At 43.9% G+C, this 17,245-nt stretch overlaps 1 protein-coding gene across 1 annotated transcript in view; it reads right to left on the minus strand.

The window, feature by feature from the left end:
* Window positions 1-17,245, minus strand: part of DLGAP3 (DLG associated protein 3) — a 40,320-nt gene that overhangs the window by 13,838 nt on the left and 9,237 nt on the right. The window contains exons 4-6 of the mRNA XM_003415485.4: window positions 10,712-10,925; window positions 10,117-10,430; window positions 9,626-9,711 (exon numbers count right to left, since the gene is read on the minus strand). Of these exons, the coding sequence (XP_003415533.2) occupies window positions 9,626-9,711; window positions 10,117-10,430; window positions 10,712-10,925 (614 nt within the window). The remainder of the gene's footprint in view (window positions 1-9,625; window positions 9,712-10,116; window positions 10,431-10,711; window positions 10,926-17,245) is intronic.

The following is a 17,245-nucleotide window of genomic DNA, read 5'->3' on the forward strand; positions in this document are numbered from 1 at the left end:
CCTCCCTCCTCTCGTAACCACAAAAGAATATTTTCTTCTCAGTTTAAACTATTTCTCAAGTTCTTATAATAGTGGACTTATACAATATTTGTCCTTTCCAGCACAGTTCTTGACAACTGAATACCAAGTGGACAAATGAATGGCGGGTGAGGGCGGAGTAGAGGTGGAGCTGATGGGGCACCATCTCCCACCCCTATATTTTTCCAGATTAAGTCACCACTGATGATGAGCAAACGGAAAGACACAGAGGTATCTACAGACAACTCCCAGGTATAAGGGGCAATAAGTCTGAATTTCTCAAACCAATAGGTTAGCAGGGAACACCCTGCAAAGACACAAAAGGAGAGATCTTACCTCCCTGGAAATTTTTAAGGCAAAAGTAGAGAGACAGACAGACAATAGGGCCTGCGAGACAGGAGAAAAGACGAGAGAGTCCAGGAAAATGGGGCAGCAATGGGTGGGAGGGTTAGTCCTGGAGCTTTGCCTAGAAAGTTGCTGGTGTTCATGGCTCGCTTTTATATACCAGTTGGGGCATGGCGTGTGGTGAGTCAGACTTACAGCGCCAGGGACATAAGGGACAGAAAGGACAGTACAAGTGCATAACTAAGGATGCCTGCAGCAGACAAGCAAGGGAGCCTGGCCAGGGAGAAGTGCCAGGTTTCTCCTCTCCCCACCTGTCAGTCCCTCTGAATTCCCAGTGTGATAACCTGTCCCAGGCAATTTGGTTCTTTAGACATTTATTGAGTACTATTTCCCCCTCTATAGGGTCTCTATGAGTTGGAATTCACTCGACGGCAATGGGTTGGGTTTTTATTTTCCCCCCATCCCCTGCCTCGCCAAGACCTCCCTCAGCACTGATACCAGAACAAGGAAGATCACATTCTCTGCCTGTTCCTGCCCCTCCCTGACTTCCACTCCAAAATGCTTCTCAGATCGGTCCACTTCTCTCTGTATCTGCTGCTAACAGCCTCATCCAGACAGATGATCAATACAGTGAACTCAACCAACTTAGGAAGCTCCCACCCAACGCCCAAACACAGAGAAATGCTGGATGAAGTAAAAATCAAAAAGATGTTTTCACTACAATGCCAAGTTTGAAAATAGGAAAGAGAACTCTTCAGATATCAGAAGCAAAGAGGAAATTCAAAGCCTGAGTAGTGAGAGGGAGTCTAAGCCAAGTGATCCACAGGAATAGCGGCCCAGACATATGCTAGAGGCTAGATGGTAATGCTGAGCGAGGGTGAGAGGAGAGGTCCCTAACCTAAGCATCGTGAGGAGCTGGAACCAGACCCTTGTGCAGAGCCAGCAGCCAAGAAGAGCCATTTCGTTTACAAACTTGGACTTGAAAAACCCATGCCACTGATTCAGGAATGGGGCCTGGAAGTAGGATGCTGAGAAATCAGAACATGAAGGCTGCTTTGTGTGTGGGTGTGGGTTCCAGCGAGTGCTACCAATGAAATACAGAAACCTCAAGCTGAGATATTAACTTGAAAACTGGTCCCAAGCTTGAGCAGTACTTCAGCATGAAGGAAATTGAACCCAGGAGACAAGAGTGGGCTGTAACAAGCAATCGCAAACACATAAATTGTTAAAACATGTTTGTAAATCCAAAATATCAAACCATAAAAGATACAAAAACAACTAATTTAGCAGGTTTTTTTTAAAAGACGCAGAACCAAAATACTGGATAAATATAATATGGAAGATGGGGAGGAGGGAGTTTAAGAAGGAAGTTAAAGTGTTCCAAGGTCCTTGTCTTGTTCCTGAGAAAGACAGACATATGGATTGCCTTCATACTTTATTAGAAAAATCTAAATTAAGTATACGAAATCAGAAAAATGTGAAATGAAGTACATTTGTGAAAAAGATTTATGAGAGATCATTAATAAAATGTAAACTTCCAAACTAGTGGAAGGAAAAAGAAAGTATACTCAATTAATTCAACAGAAGGTGGAAAGGGGGAGACGGGGAGAGCAAAGAAAAAACACGTCAAATAGAACATTTTGAAAGAGAAATAAGTCTAAATGAATCATTAATCAAAAAATATATAAATGAGTTAAATCTGTCTACTAAACTCTAGCTCCTACTGCTTATAGGCAACACATCTAGAACACAAGGATATAGGACAGTTGCAAATAAAGGGATAGAAAAGCATATATTGGGATGAAGAGCCCACTATTTGATGATAAAAGGGCCAGCCCACCAAGAAGATATAACAATCATAAGCCCGAATGCTTCTAAACAGCACACGCTCAAGCTAAAGTAAAATTAATAAAACTTCCAGGGAAAATGACACATCCCCAATCATCGTGAGACATTTTTAACACACTTCTCTCAGAACTGGTAGACCAAACATCTAAAATACAATTAAAGACAAACATTTGAAAAATATAATTTATAAGTTTGATCATATATATATATGATATGCACATATTATGGAGGAGGCCTCAACAAATTCTAAGGAATAAATAACACACAGAACACATACTATGATCACAAAGCAGTAAATTTAGAAATCAATAATTAAAAGTTAGCCCCCCTCAAAAGCATACATTTGGAAACCCCCCCAAAAAAAAACCTCCTAAATTATTCATGGTTAAAAAAGTAATTATACATGAGCCACAGGCTACATGAACCTGAGACCATAAGAACTAAATGGTGCCCAGCTCTGATGGGTCACAGCAGAAGGTCCTGGACAGAGGGGAAGAAAAATTGTAGAACAAAAAATGAAATTCACAACAAAGACCAGACTTACTGGTGTGAGGAAAGCCTGGTGGCGTAGTGGTTAAGAGTTACGGCTGCTAACCAAAAGGTCTGCAGTTGAATCCACCCAGCGCTCCTTGGAAACTCTGGGGCAGTTCTCCTCTGTCCTATAGGGTTGCTATGAGTTGGAATCGGCTCAACGGCAATGGGTTTGGTTTGGGTTTTTTTTACCAGTCTGACAGAGACCAGAGGAACCTTCAAGACTATGGCCCTAAAACACCCTTCGAAGTGGAACTGAAGCCATTCCCGGAGACTACCTTCCAGCCAAATCATAGACAGGCTCATAAAATAAACAACAACACCCAAGAGGAATATGCTCCTTAGAACAATCAATTACACACGATCAAAAGGGCAACATTTGTCCAAAAGCAAAGATGAGAAGGCAGGAAGGTGTAAATCAAGATGAAACAGGAAACCTAGGGTGAAAATAGGGGGAATGCTGACACATTGTGGAGAATGCAACCAATATCATGTAACACTTTATGTACAAACTATCGATAGAACGGGAAACTAATTTGTGCTGTAAATCTTCATCTAATGTAAAATAAAAATTATTAAAAAAATAATAATAATAAAATGGATTTATTTCTAGTGTATTTACAAGGATAGTTTAAAAAACTATTTTCAGACGAAATTAGATCCAGTAAGATAAAGATAAGCTGCTTAGTTAAGATACAAACAGTGTAACAGTAACAGTAGAATAAAATGCTACTTTTCGTGCTTTCTTAAATCATTTTTATGAATTTTAGTATCAGTTAGCCATGCTACTTCATTTCACCAACTGAAGCAATGCAGAAATTCTCCTTTTTCTTTTTTTCTCCTAGCAACTGGTTATAACATCTTCCTTCTACTTGGGTAGAATGAACGGCTATAAGGAAAACAGCTTCTGACCAACAGTTTTTACTTTTCGCAAAGATTTGTCTAATCCTGCAAAAGAGTTTTTCTCTGCCTTTGTTAGTAGGAGTGATAGCATACCTCACAGAGCTGTGAGGATCTGCTTTTACAAATGCTCTAAAAATGCTGATAATTAGTAGAGAAATGGAGATTAAACACTTTTTAGCAGAAAACTCTATATATTGGAAATACAATTATTTAATAAAGACTTTATTTTTTAATTTTTAAAAATTATGATGAAAGTTACAGATGATTTAGAACTGAACAATGAAGATACTGCACCTCAAAACTTATGAGAAGCAGCTACAGCAATCTAGTTAGAAAAAAATTATATCCTGAAAAGCACGTTAGAAAATAAGAAATATTGAAAGTTAATGTTCAAAAGGCTGAAGAAAAAAAACAAATGGTAGAAAAAATGAAATAACAAATACAAAAGTAGTAGAAGAAAGGAAATACTAAAGATAAAACGAACAGAGGTGCTCATCAAAACCAAAAGATAGTTTTTAAAAAGACTAATAAAATATAATTTCTAAAAAATATATTAAAAGGGTAAAATATATAAACCTCAGGCAAGATTGATCAAGAAAGGAGGGAAAAGCATAAACACATGGTATTAGGAATTAAAAAGAAGCCACAACTTACAGATACAATAAAAATTAATAAAACTATAATATGATAATAATAAATATTTTGTACTAAAAATTTTGAAAACTGTCAATTTTTGAAAAGAGGTCATTTTTTTTAAGAAAAATATAAATAACTGAAATTGACTCAAGAAGAAAAAGAAAATCAGAATAGATCAATAACTACCAAAGAAACTGAATCTATAGTTCAAAAAGCTTTTCCTATCTCAGAACCCAGATGTAAATCCATCCACCTATGGTCACCTGATCTTCGACAAGGGCCCCAAGTCCACCAAATGGGGCAAAGACAGTCTTTTTAACAAATGGTGCTGGCAAAACTATATGTCCGTCTCCAAAAAAAGTTTCTCCTATTCCAAAAAGGCATCAGGCCTAGGTAGTTTTATAAGCAACTTTTACCAAACCTTCAAGGAATTACACAAATTGTTACAAAGAATAGAAACACAGAGAAAACTACCAAATTCATTTTAGGAGACTAAACCCCTCCTCCCCCCCAAAAAATTGCTGTCAAGTTGATTCCAACTCATAGCAACCCTGTAGAACAGAGTAGAATTGTCCCATAGGGTTTCCAAGGCTGTACTGCACCTCAACATAAAGAAAACAAAAATCTTCACAACTGGACCTATAAGCAACATCATAATAAATGAAGAAAATACTGAAGTTGTCAAGGACTTCATTTCACTTGGATCCACAATCAACGCCCAGAGAGGCAGCAGTTGAGAAATCAAAGGACGCATTGCACTGGGCAAATCTGCTGCAAAAGACCTCTTTAAAGTGTTAAAAAAAAAGATGTCACTTTGAGGACCAAGGTGCTCCGGACCCAAGCCCTGGTATTTTCATTCGCCTCATATACATGTGAAAGGTGGACAATGAATAAGGAAGATTGATGAACTGATGCCTTTGAATTATGGTGTTGGCAAAGAATATTGACTATACCATGGACTGCCAGAAAAGCAAACAAATCTGTCTTGGAAGTACAGCCAGAATGCCTCTTGAAAGTGAGGATGGTGAGATTTCGTCTCACGTACTTTGGACATATTATCAGGAGGGACCAGTCCCTGGAGAAGGCCATCATGCTTGGTAGAGGGTCAGCAAAAAAGAGGGAGACCCTCAACAAGATGGATTGACACAATGTCTTGCAACAATGGGCTCAAACATAGCAATGATTGTGAGGATGGTGCAAGACTGGGCAGTATTTCGTTCTGTTGTACGTAGGGTCACTATAAGTCAGATCTGACTCGACAGCTACTAACAACAAGAACCATCTTTACAGAAGAAGACTGTTACATCTGGTGGGTTCGAACGGCTGACCTTTCGGTTAGCAGCCGAGTGCTTAATGACTACACCACCAGAGCTCCTAGAAACTAGTATAACCTTAATACCTGAACTGAATAATAACAATAAAGACAAATTTGCAGGCCAATATCACTTATGAACAGAGATAAAAATATTAAATAAGGTAACAGCTCTACAAATCCAGCAATGCATATAAATATATCAAGACTGGCAAAAACTGCTCGGGCTCTCTTTATCCAAACTTCTTTTCTTCCTTAGCCATAAGAATCCTGATTTTTAGTTCCAGACTTCACAGGCTGCACATTACATCTCAGCTAAAAGACTGCATTCCACAACCTCCCTTGCAGCTGGGTGCTGCCATGTGATGAAATTGTGGCCAATGTGCTGTAAGTGAACGTGTTGCAACTTTCCTCCCTTTCTACGTCCCACTGCTCAGAATGGAAACATGACAGCTGGAGCTTGAACGTCAGCCCCTTGTTTTTGTCAACTGCTGTGGAGTCATGGTTACTCCATGCACAACAGAGTGAAACACTGTCCAGTCCTGCACCATCCCCATAATTGGTTGGGGATCAGATCGTTGTTTTCACTGGCTGATTTTTGGAAGTAGATTGTCAGGTCTTTCTTCCTAGTTCATCTTAATCTGGAAGCTCTTCTGAAACCTGTTCAGCATCATGGCAACACACAACCTCCACCGACAAGAGGGCAATGGCTGCGCAGGAGGTGCACTGGCTTGGAATCAAACTTGGGTCTTCGGAGAGAATTCTGCCAGTGGACCACCACTGCCCCAGCCTCTTAGATAAGAGGTAACACACAAAAGGTGGAGGAGGAGCAACATAGAAGGAGCCTGGAATCCAAGCACTGCACATCCTACGTCCAGGTTTTTTTGTTTTTAATGTGAAAAGGAAACTTCTGTCTTGTTTAAGGCACCACTGAGGCCTTGTTACTCACAGTTAAACCTAATCCAAACTGAGAATGGCGTTGAGCGGGGTTTATCCCAAGAATGAAAGAATGGGTCAACGTGGAAAATCTATTCATGTAGTTCATCGCATTAAGGATCGAAGGAGAAAGGCCATGATCATCTAAATAGATTCTAAAGAAGCATTCAATAAAATTTCACTCTCGTGTTCCATTTAAACACTAAAATAAAAACTCTTAGCCAATTTAGAATAGAAGGGAATTCCCTTAACCTAATAAATAGTATCCATCAAAATCTGGAGCAAAGATCGTACTTAAGAGTGGGACTTGAGATGCGTACCCATTAAGGTTAGGCAGGGGCTAAGCACACGACCAATCATCAGTGAACTCGAAATCCTATTCAGTGCATTATTACAAGAAAAAGAAATAAAAAGAATACAGACTGAAAAGAACTCTTGTTTGCAGAAAATATAACCGGCTACATAGAAAACCCATCATGATCTTCAGATAAACTATGAGGATAAGAGAGAGCAACGAGATTGCTGAATACAAAATCAATATACAAAACTTAATAGTGCACCCACACACTAGGAGTTTCCAACTATAAAATGCAGTAGAAAGAATAAGACCTCAATCACAGTAGCCACCATAGTCCAAAACACCATTATCTTTCTTTTGGATCATAAAGAATCCCCTTACCAGCCACCTTATTCTCCACTACTACTTCCCTCAAATTTATTCTCCACTCAGCAGCTAGTGATCTTTCGTAAACATAAATTAAATCATGGCACACTCCCTCTTCAACCTTTTCATGGCAACTCATTACTTACAATTAAATCTCAATTGTCTATCATACCCATACTCCACACGACCTGGCCCCTGTCTATTCTCCAAACCATTCCCTTACTCACTCCACACCAGGCACTCAATGTCTTTCAGGTCCTGATGCGCATCAAACTTCCCTGCTTCAGGGCCTTCGCATATGCTTTTCCCTCTACCTGGGACACTTTTCCCCCCAGTCATGACCCAAGTGTTCCTAGTTATCCCTGAAGTCAGCTTAAATGTCACTCAATCTACATAAAGTCCCTTCTCTCTCAGCTCCTCCTTTTTTCTTTCATATTCCCACCATAATGTAACATAATATTCCACTGCATATTATACCATAATGTGTAAATATATTTTTATTCATGGATTATTTATTCATTGCCTCTATTTCCCTCTAGACCATAAATTTTATGAGGACAAAATTCATGTCTGTGATGCATTTAAAACAGTGCACAGGAGCTGCCACATCCTCAATAATCCTGTTAATAACCCTATTACTAAATGCCAGATGTTTAATAAGTATTTACTGAATGAATGAATGACAGAATTTGTTAGTTTAGCAGGAGTCCCAGCTACAATGCCTGCTATACTCTTCCCAGGATTCAGGCTTGTCAAGGGGGTGGGGGAACCCCAGGAATCTATCTGGATGAGAGACTAAGAGGCCTCCTGAGGAAGCAAGTTGGGGCACATGGGGTCACATTATGGTCCATGAGCAGCTCTAGTGTAGGGACAGGATGCTGAGCATAGACCTGCATCCCGCCGTGACTCCTACCTCATCTCTCAAGAATTCAAGTCACGGACTTAGGGAGTTGCCATAAAGTGCTACTTTTCTGCGATCTTTGTGGATCATTAAGAGTTTAGAGGAGAGCAGACTCAGGAGTGATGGAAGCAACAAAGGGCAGCTCTTGGGCACTCCTGGTGAAGGCTTTTATAACCCCAGGAGCAGATGAAAACTGCAGGAGCCAAAGCAGAAGCGGAGAAAAATGGTGAATCCCCCAGGATCCACAGGAAGACTTGAGCAGGCACACACTCAAGGCACCCTGAGGGGTTCCCCAAAATAGCTGGGGGAGCTTTAAGGGGAGGTTTGAAGGTCCAACAACGGCAACTGGGAACAGCAGCCTGGGACTGTTACCGTGACTCTAGTTTCTACGGCTGCTAACCAAAAGGCCGGCAGTTCAAATCCACCAGGCGCTCCTTGGAAACAGTATGGGGCAGTTCTACTCTGTCCTTATAGGGTTGTTATGAGTCGGAATCAACTTGACAGCAATGGGTTTAGAGGGTATATAGCCTGGGAAACACAGGTTACCATGAAACCCTTACAGCCAGCCCCAGGCAGCTTCCCAGAAACCATACCTAGGGTCACTGGCCTGGCGACATCACAGCCTGAAGAGCAGATGGGCCATGGTGGCACTGCCACATGGCCATTAGAGAAAGTGTCTTCCCAGAGAAACCCCACAACAGAGAGATGCTTCCCAGTATTCCTGCTAGAGCTCCCAGTGCTAATTTTTCAGGTGGAAATTAAGGAAGCAATGTTTCTGAGGCTGCCTAATGCCAGCATAGTGGCTGCGGGTAATTCTACAGTCTCTGGTACACCACAGATTCAGGCATACAAGAGGTACCCCCGACTGCTTAAATGCTTGTGTGAGCCAAGTGAGGAGGAGTGTTATATCTGCCAGGGGCCCCTGAGTGGCAATCTTCGCGTTTGTTTCTTTTTCAGCTCACATACTTGTACACCACAGGATGTAACGAGGGATTGGCAGGATCCTGTTATCCCCTAGAAAGGACAATTGTTGGAGGCCTGCTCAGCACCTACCTGTTACCTCTGTCCCTCACCCCCCAAAAAACAATCCATGGCTATCAAGTCGAATCCGACTCATGGCGACGCCCAGGTGCTTCAGAATAGACTGCACTCCACTGGGTTTTCTTGGCTGTGATCCTTATGGAAACACATCACCAGGCCTTTCTTCCGCTGGGTGGATTCGAACTGCCAACCTTTCAGTTAGTAGTTGAGAGCAAACCACTGCACCACCCAGAGACCCCTGTCCCTCCCCCAACATGCTGTACATTTCCTGTCCGCCTAAGAGCACCCGGGAGAGGCATGGATACAAGGGCTCACTTTTGATTTGACAACTGCCCTGGTGACACCTCTGGGATAACCTCTGGCTGCTCTGACTCCTTTCCCCTCAAAAGGCTTGGTCTCCCTTCTCGGAAGAGTGAGTAGTGAGGACATTGTGAAGCCCTCTCTCTCCTTCTCCCCCAAGGAATCCTGGGATGCCCCGACTCTGACCTACCTCTTGTCATCTTCCACCTGTACACCGATGGAGTGGAACTCTCTTCGGCTCCTGTTCTCTGTGTCTGAGTCTGAGATAGTCTCCACCTGGTGGTAAGGCAGACCAGTCAGTGGCTGCAGGTAGCCAAGGGACCTTCCTGCCCTGTAAAACTTTCCAGGGAGAACGGCCAGCAATGGGTGAGCCCCAAGGCAGCTGGTAGATTCTGCAAAGCAATCTGGCTGAACAAGATGAGAGACCCAAGAGGTCAGAGGCAGCAAGGTGGCACCCACCGGGCACTGCTCTCCACTCGCCAATAGGGGCAATGGTGCCAGGACAAAGGACGAGGGGGTGGGCTGGGGTTGGCTGGGGCAGTCCTGGAGAGAATCAGACACCGGGTATACCTGCAGCTCAGAGCAAACCATGGAGGTTTATATATCCAGAAGGCCCCTCAGACCTCCAACCCATTCCAACCGGCCAGGGATTGGGTCTTTCTTGGGTCCCTCCTTCCATACCTGCACCCCAATGGACGGCCGCCACTTCCGCTGCCGCGCCAGGCTCCTCAGCTCCTCCCTGCCAGGAATGGTCTTGATGATGAGTGTGGGGGGCTTGGGGCTGGCCCGAGGTGGAACCGGCGCCAACTCCAGGGTGCGCGCGCCCATGGCGGGGCCGTCCAAGCCGTCAGCGGAGCTGCAGCGCCGGGCGGGGCCCTCGGCGGCGGTGAAGCTCTCGTGGGCGGAGTCCGTGCTGCTCTGGGCGGTGATGGAGATGCGGGGCGGGGCCTGGCTGCCCGGCGGGATGGGGGGCGGGGCCTTTCTGAAGTTGAAGGCTGTGAGCAGGCAAAGTAGAGATGGAGCGGACGAGAAACGCGTTCCCGCAGCCATCTGGGCGGACCACCCCACACGCCCATGCGGCCCCACAGGACCCAGCAGCCACGCATTCTCCGCATGTGCTACGTTCAGAGCCAAGGACTGTTCTCCCCGTCATCAGGCCCAGAGAGGCAAGCGGTCTGCCCAGAGTCACACAGCACAGCTGTGGCGGGGGCCAGAACCAGAACCCAGGGCGCTTTCTGACCTAGGGCCCGGCCAGGGGCAGAAAGGGTGTACTTACAGGAGCCGGGCCTCCCTGAGACAGAGGCAGGGGCAGCAAGGAGGGGCAGGCAGTCGTCGTCTTGAGAGCAGCCGGCCTGGATGGCCCGGAGGTAGCTGTGGCTCCGCATGCGGAAACAGCCGGGCAGGTCCAGGGCGTCCACCGCTTGGGACTCAAGCTCCCCAAACACGGACCCGCACACGGCCTCCAGCTGCTGGTTCAGCTCCTCACTGAGCTAGTGACAGGGGGCAGGAAGACAGTTACGGAGGTGCAGGGGTGGAGCGGGCGGGGGGTAAGGGGAGGTAAGCTCTGAGGCACTTTGCCTTAGGTGCATCTCCAGATCTGCAGAGGCTGTGCCTCTTTGTGAATCTCTTGCACTTATTTTCAAGGAAACCCTGGCAAGAGAGCAGAGGCAAAGGCAGATGGGAGCACCTCCGCCCTGTGCTGCTCTGCGGGTTTGCTATTAGGGCCCGGCCTTTCATTTAAATACCCCCACCCCACCTGTAAGAAGCCCTGGTGCCACAAACGGTTATGTGCTGGACTGTTAACAGAAAGGTTGGCAGTTTGAACCCACCCAGCAGCTCGGTGGGTGAAAGACCTGGCGATTCCCTCGGGAAAGATTACAACCAAGAAAACCTATGGAGCAGTTCTACTCTGTCACTTGGTGTGGCTATGAGCTGGAATCAACTTGATGGCACCTAACAATAACAACAACAACCCCATCTGTGCATCTCCCAATGTCTCCAGACTACCCCATCTTCTTCTCTCTACCAAGGCCCACCCCTGGGGACTAGGGACTTGACATCCACCCTCCTGCCCAGATATGGGGGGTAGGGGGCTGCAGGAGAGGACACTTTTATTTGATTATTTATAACTTACTATGTTACAAAATTGATTGAAAGTAACCTATAGAGATATATACCAAGTGGCAGGATGGAAATTAATGGGTAAGTGATGGAGCAAGAATTATTAACCTTGGAGTGTTCCAAGCCTTCCCCCCCACCCTCTGCCCACTGACAGGTTCTGACTTGGCCCATTAGTTCCTTCCCTGCCCTTGTCATCTGAGGAAAGCTGAGCCATTGCCAGAGGAGGTTTTGGTTTTTGTTTCTGAAATTTTGTGATCCGTGGTGTTAAAAAATTAAAGCAAGTAAGAAAGAAGCAAAACAAAAATGTTGCTCATGGAACTGTGTTGCACAACACTGCACTAAGACTAAATTTACCACAGAAATTGCAGCTTCATTCGCATTACATGAGAGAACTGGCACAAAGGAAAAACAAAGGGAGGAAAAGAAGATGGTGCCAGAGGTAAGCTCTACACCCAACAGCACAGGTGACAAAGTCCTGTGCATTCTCAAGATAGTGCACATTTGACCCTGGGCTTCCAAGCAGCCAGAGCAATGAGGAGTATAGCCTGATGGTTGCCTGCACGGACTACGGAGTAAGACCCACCTGGCTCTGCCACTTCCAGCAGTGTGGCCTTTGAAGTTACTTAAAGTTTTTGGATCTCAGTTTACTCACCTGTGAAATGGGAGTGATAATGGGATCATCCTCATAGGGCTATTGAGAGAGCTCAAAGAAAAAATGTGAGGCACGAGGTGCAGTTACCGGCACATAGTAAGCATTCAGTAAAGAGACCAGGTGCTCATGAGAACCACAATTCCTGTCACAGAGCACAACAGAAACCCCCTCCCACCCTGGTGGATAATTACATAGATGCCATTGGATGAAGTCATGGACAAGGTCATCAAAATGAGTGTAATAACAAGTATCCCATGGCTGCATCTGGTGACATCTTCCTAGGAAAGACTCATGCCATCGCACTTATGGGCAGCCAACAGAGGCCCCTAAGAATGGCTTGATCCGTGTGTAAAATGCAGCTCACTGATTCCATAACTTGGCCTCCAAAGCATATGGGATTTCACTAGACCCTCTCTCAGATAAAGCAGGAATTTCCATCCCATCCTATTAATGGGCAAACTGAGGCTCAGACATGGCAGATGAATTGTCCAAGGATGCCGACCCGCTAAGTGGTAAAAGCAGAGTTAGATGCCAAGTTTTCTGGTTCCCTTTGCAGGCTGACTGAGCACCAGAATCCCCTGGAGAGCTTATGCAGCTTCCATTAACCCAGGCCCACCTCTAGAGTCTGAACATGGGAAGCTCCAACTCCATGCCTCTCTTTCCTTTGGCAGCTTGGAAGCTCAGAGTCAAATTTGCTGAAGGTTCAGATTCAGTGGTTCCAATGAGTAATTAAAAAGAAGAACTATCTGGACATCGTTTTGCAGCTTTTCTAAAGGAACTTCATTACAAAGGCACAGAACACACAAGCCATGGAAAAATCAATCCAGGATCCTGTAGAAGCTGAAGTTCTCTCATGTTTGACCACACAAGCCAAATTCCTGGGACAGCTGTGGCTTTCACCATGCCTCCTTTTGAGTCTACCTCTCAATCTGCCTATCTCAGGACCCCTGAAGTACCAGGAGCCAGGAGTTAGTTGTCAGGGTGCTTCCTGCAGCTCAGGAGTGATCTAAATCCTGCTATTTCTGGCCCAGCCTCAGGACATTCCCAACTACAACCAATTCAGCCCAGAGGGGTCCTCGTGGAGCACAGGGGAGCTGACCTAACCCTAGCAGAGAGAGTTGTGGTCTCGAGCCTAGATATCAGGCCTAGATGGAATCTCACTCTGCATCTCTCTGTCCCTAGCCCTCTTTGGTGTAGAAAGTATTAGGCATGGTATCTAACATATAGTAGATATTATTATGAGGAGCAAAAGGTTCTTAAATCACAGTGACAATACTTCTTAGAATGAGGCTTCTCTTTCCCAGGGTTCTAAAGCTCTTGGAATTCCACCTATAGGCTATACCCATGACCAGCTCCATCTAAGGCAGACAGAAGGAAGGTGAGTAACTCTCCAGTCCACACACATCTCATCTCTACTGGCCAAGGGAAGTTTCTGGGGTTCCAACACGGGACCACAAAAATTCCTCCCAATAATCCCAAGAGAAATTCCTCCCACCCCCATGAATGATTGTATGTAGAGGCCACTGAATGAAGTCATGGGCAAGGACCCAAGGGAAACACAGACTCATACGGACTTTCAGAGGAATATTGCACCTGAGTTGATCTTTACTGTATTATGATTATGAAATTGTAACATTGTACTGTGAATTCTATCATCCCCTACCTCTTTCCACCCTTCTACTTTCAACCCCTACTTGCGACAGGGTACAAGTCAAAGAATCCTTTTGGGGAATGAGAACCTTAGCCTTTCTCCAAATCAGAACTCAGAATCAGTAACCATTTGCAAAGGCACAGGATATTCAGAAGAAAATACCTTATTTGGATCTAATTGAAATTGTCCATGCTAGAGTTGGTGGGTCCAACTGGGGACCAGGTGACATTCTGTATACTTTACATATGTTATTTAGTTTAGGTAACCTTTTGAAAACCTTCCTACTTCAAAACACTTTAAAACACTGTATAAAGTATAACAAACGTTGTTTTATATGCATAGCTGAGCTCACTAGAAAGCAATATAAGTCCCCAGGGGACAAAAGCAAAGAAGAGACAGAAAATCAGAATATTAACTGTGTGAGCTGATGCTGCAAACAGACCAGTGGAAGTGGGAGTAGGGGGCAGTGGTTGCTGGTCCCAGTAACCAAAGGGCTTGGGTTTTAACACCCACTCAGGCACAGGAGTAAGGCTTTGGATCTACATGAAGCAGGATATTGGCAATGAGAGCCTGCATAAAGCCAAGAAGGGGAAAAACCTTTGATGAAAAGACAAACTAGGGGAAAAAATCAATAATCAGCACAGGCTGACAACAAGGAAGCTAGTCTGTAGCCTAGGCCCTGGGTGGAGGAAGGTAAATCTGCAAAGAATTTGTAACCACAAATTGGCCCTCACACACACACACGGATTCAATTCATACAGCCTGCCTGGGCTAGACCCCAAAATTAAAAATTAACATAAAATGGTCCCAGACCAGGAAGACCCCTAACAGAAGCAACTGTAAAGTTTTCCTGGGGGGCCCACTCCTAATCCAGGCTGTTCAGGATTCTCACAGATAAAGCCTCACTGAAGATGAGCTAATATTGGGCTATATGGCAGATAGCCTCTAAGATGGACCCTAGTGATCTACACCTCCTGGCATTCACATCCTTGTGTAATCCTTTCCTCTTAATGTGAACTGGACATACTGGCCCACTTCTAAAGAACAGAATATGGCAGATGCAGTGGGATGTAACCAAGGGGCAGATTAACCAGTAAGCACGGTATGTACCAACTTACCACATCAGATGTGGTGAAAACCAGGTGAAATTGTGCACTACAGATTAGTAAGTAAGCACAATTAAGTCCATGTGTACCCTGCTTATTGGGTAATCTGTCCCTGGATGTCACTTCAGAGTTTAGGTTACAAAAAAACTTGGACACTCTCTCTGGAGAAAAGCAACCTGCGATGTTGTGATTAACCCTATGATGATTCCCATGTGGAAAGAGGCTGATGTCTCTGGCCAATAGCCAGCAAGGATCCGGACCTGAGACCTGCCAAGAGCCACATGAGCAAGCTGGTAAGTGGATCTAGTCACTTACTGAGATGACTGTAGCCCCAGCCAGTATCTTCCTGGCAGCCTTGTGAAATACGTAAGTCAGGTGGCACCCAGCTAAGCTGCACTCAGATTCCTTACCCACAGACACTGTTAAATAATAAATGTTTGTTGTTTTAAGATGCTATACTTTGGTGTAATTTATTATACAGCAATAGATAACTAATACAGACTGTGGCAAAAGCAAGCAACTAAACCTTTATTGAGCTGAGCCACTGAGAAGTCAGCATTTATCTGTTACAGAAACTAGTATTACGTCACCTAAAACAGAATAGCTTTTACACTATGTTTAAAATTTCTAAGACCTGAAAGATGAAACTGAGAACATAAGGAGAAAATAAAATACTTTGTAAAAGATGGGAAAGATTTGAAAAAGAATCAAATCAGATTTCTAGAATAAAAAGAAAATGAAATGAAAAGCACACAGAATGGGTTAAACAGCAGTAGAGACACAGCTGAAGAGAAAATTAGTGAATCTGAAGATAGATCTGGAGATTATCCAGAAGGCAACATAGGGAGTCAAAGAGATAAAAAAATATGTATATATATGAAGGAGAAGTTAAGGTACATGAAGGAAAGAATGAGAAGGTCTCACATACAACTAATAGGAGTTCCAGAAGAAGAGACTAGATGGAGTGAGGAAGAGGCAATATTTGAAAACATAATGGTAGTGGTTGAGAATTTTCCAGACTTAGGACTTCAGGCATGACAGTGTAAAGAAGACACCAAATCCTATGCCCCAAGACAACTATAAAGCTGGACAAAACTATCAAAAATAACCCTTTTATCACTCTGATAACTGACCAAGGGCATACAATAAAGAAGCAGTTACTTATGAAAATTACTCAACTTCAGGTGAGAATAGCATGAGTTTGTGGTGTTTTTGCCTAGGGCTGCTCCCATTCCCCAACCCCCAAGCTCTAAAAGTACAGTAGTTAAACAAGGGTGAGGCAGGCTGTGAAAACCAGCTGCTTCAATGCTACTTCCAGAGGGCTCACTTGATTTGCAGTATTGTCAGTTATAGTGTCAAGAACAAGAAAGGCCAGCAGCTCTGCTAACCTGGGACTGCAGTACTATTTGAGGCAAGAAATGAACAGGTGAGCTAGCTGAGGATTTAATGGGGAGTTCCAGGAGATGAGACAGCCATAGGGGATTTGACAAGCTGTCCACATAACCCAGATTGACTAGAGGCTCTGTGCATGAATAGCAGAAACCAGAAATGACCTGCGCCACCCACACATACCTGGCCAATGGAGCCTGTGCATACATGCAAAAGAGTTGCAAGAGAACCTGGAGAAAAGTAAAAGCCAGGGCAGACTTGAAAACACCCTGAAGTTTGCACTTCCCAGGCCATACATAGAACTATAAGCAGAGAGAAGAAGCCCTATTAGCCTGAGGTTTTTAAGCACAACCTCTGACCAATCTTTGGGTGAGTATTAAGCTATGCAGAAACAGGGGCGACCCCTAGGAAGCCAAGCTTAAACATAAAAAACTAGAGAAAAGAAATTCTTAGAGGAGACATCAGAGGTCACATGATACAAAAGCAGCAGACCTCCCAGATTTAGTCCAGGCAACCAAACAAAGAAACAACAGTTTTTGGAAGGAAGAGTCAGAATTCAGAGTTGCTACAAAATATTATCTAAAAATGTTCAGTATCTAACAAAAAGTATGAAACATGCAAATAAACAGAAAGTGTGAATTCTCCAAATGTTGGGTTTATCAGACAAGGACTACAAAGTTATTATAAATATGTTCAAAATAACTAAGGAAACCATGTATAAAGACTTAAAGTAAAGCATGATAACAATGACTTTATTAATAGGAAATCTGAGCAAAGAAACAGAATTTTTTAATTTCTAGAGCAATGACTAAGAAAATAGATAAAAATCCAGTAAAAAATCAACGAAGGAATTAAAACGGTACACTAAAAAACTTTATTTCATACAAAAGA

Source organism: Loxodonta africana, chromosome 3 (genome assembly GCF_030014295.1).
Source record: "Loxodonta africana isolate mLoxAfr1 chromosome 3, mLoxAfr1.hap2, whole genome shotgun sequence".
NCBI classification, from domain to species: domain Eukaryota; kingdom Metazoa; phylum Chordata; class Mammalia; order Proboscidea; family Elephantidae; genus Loxodonta; species Loxodonta africana.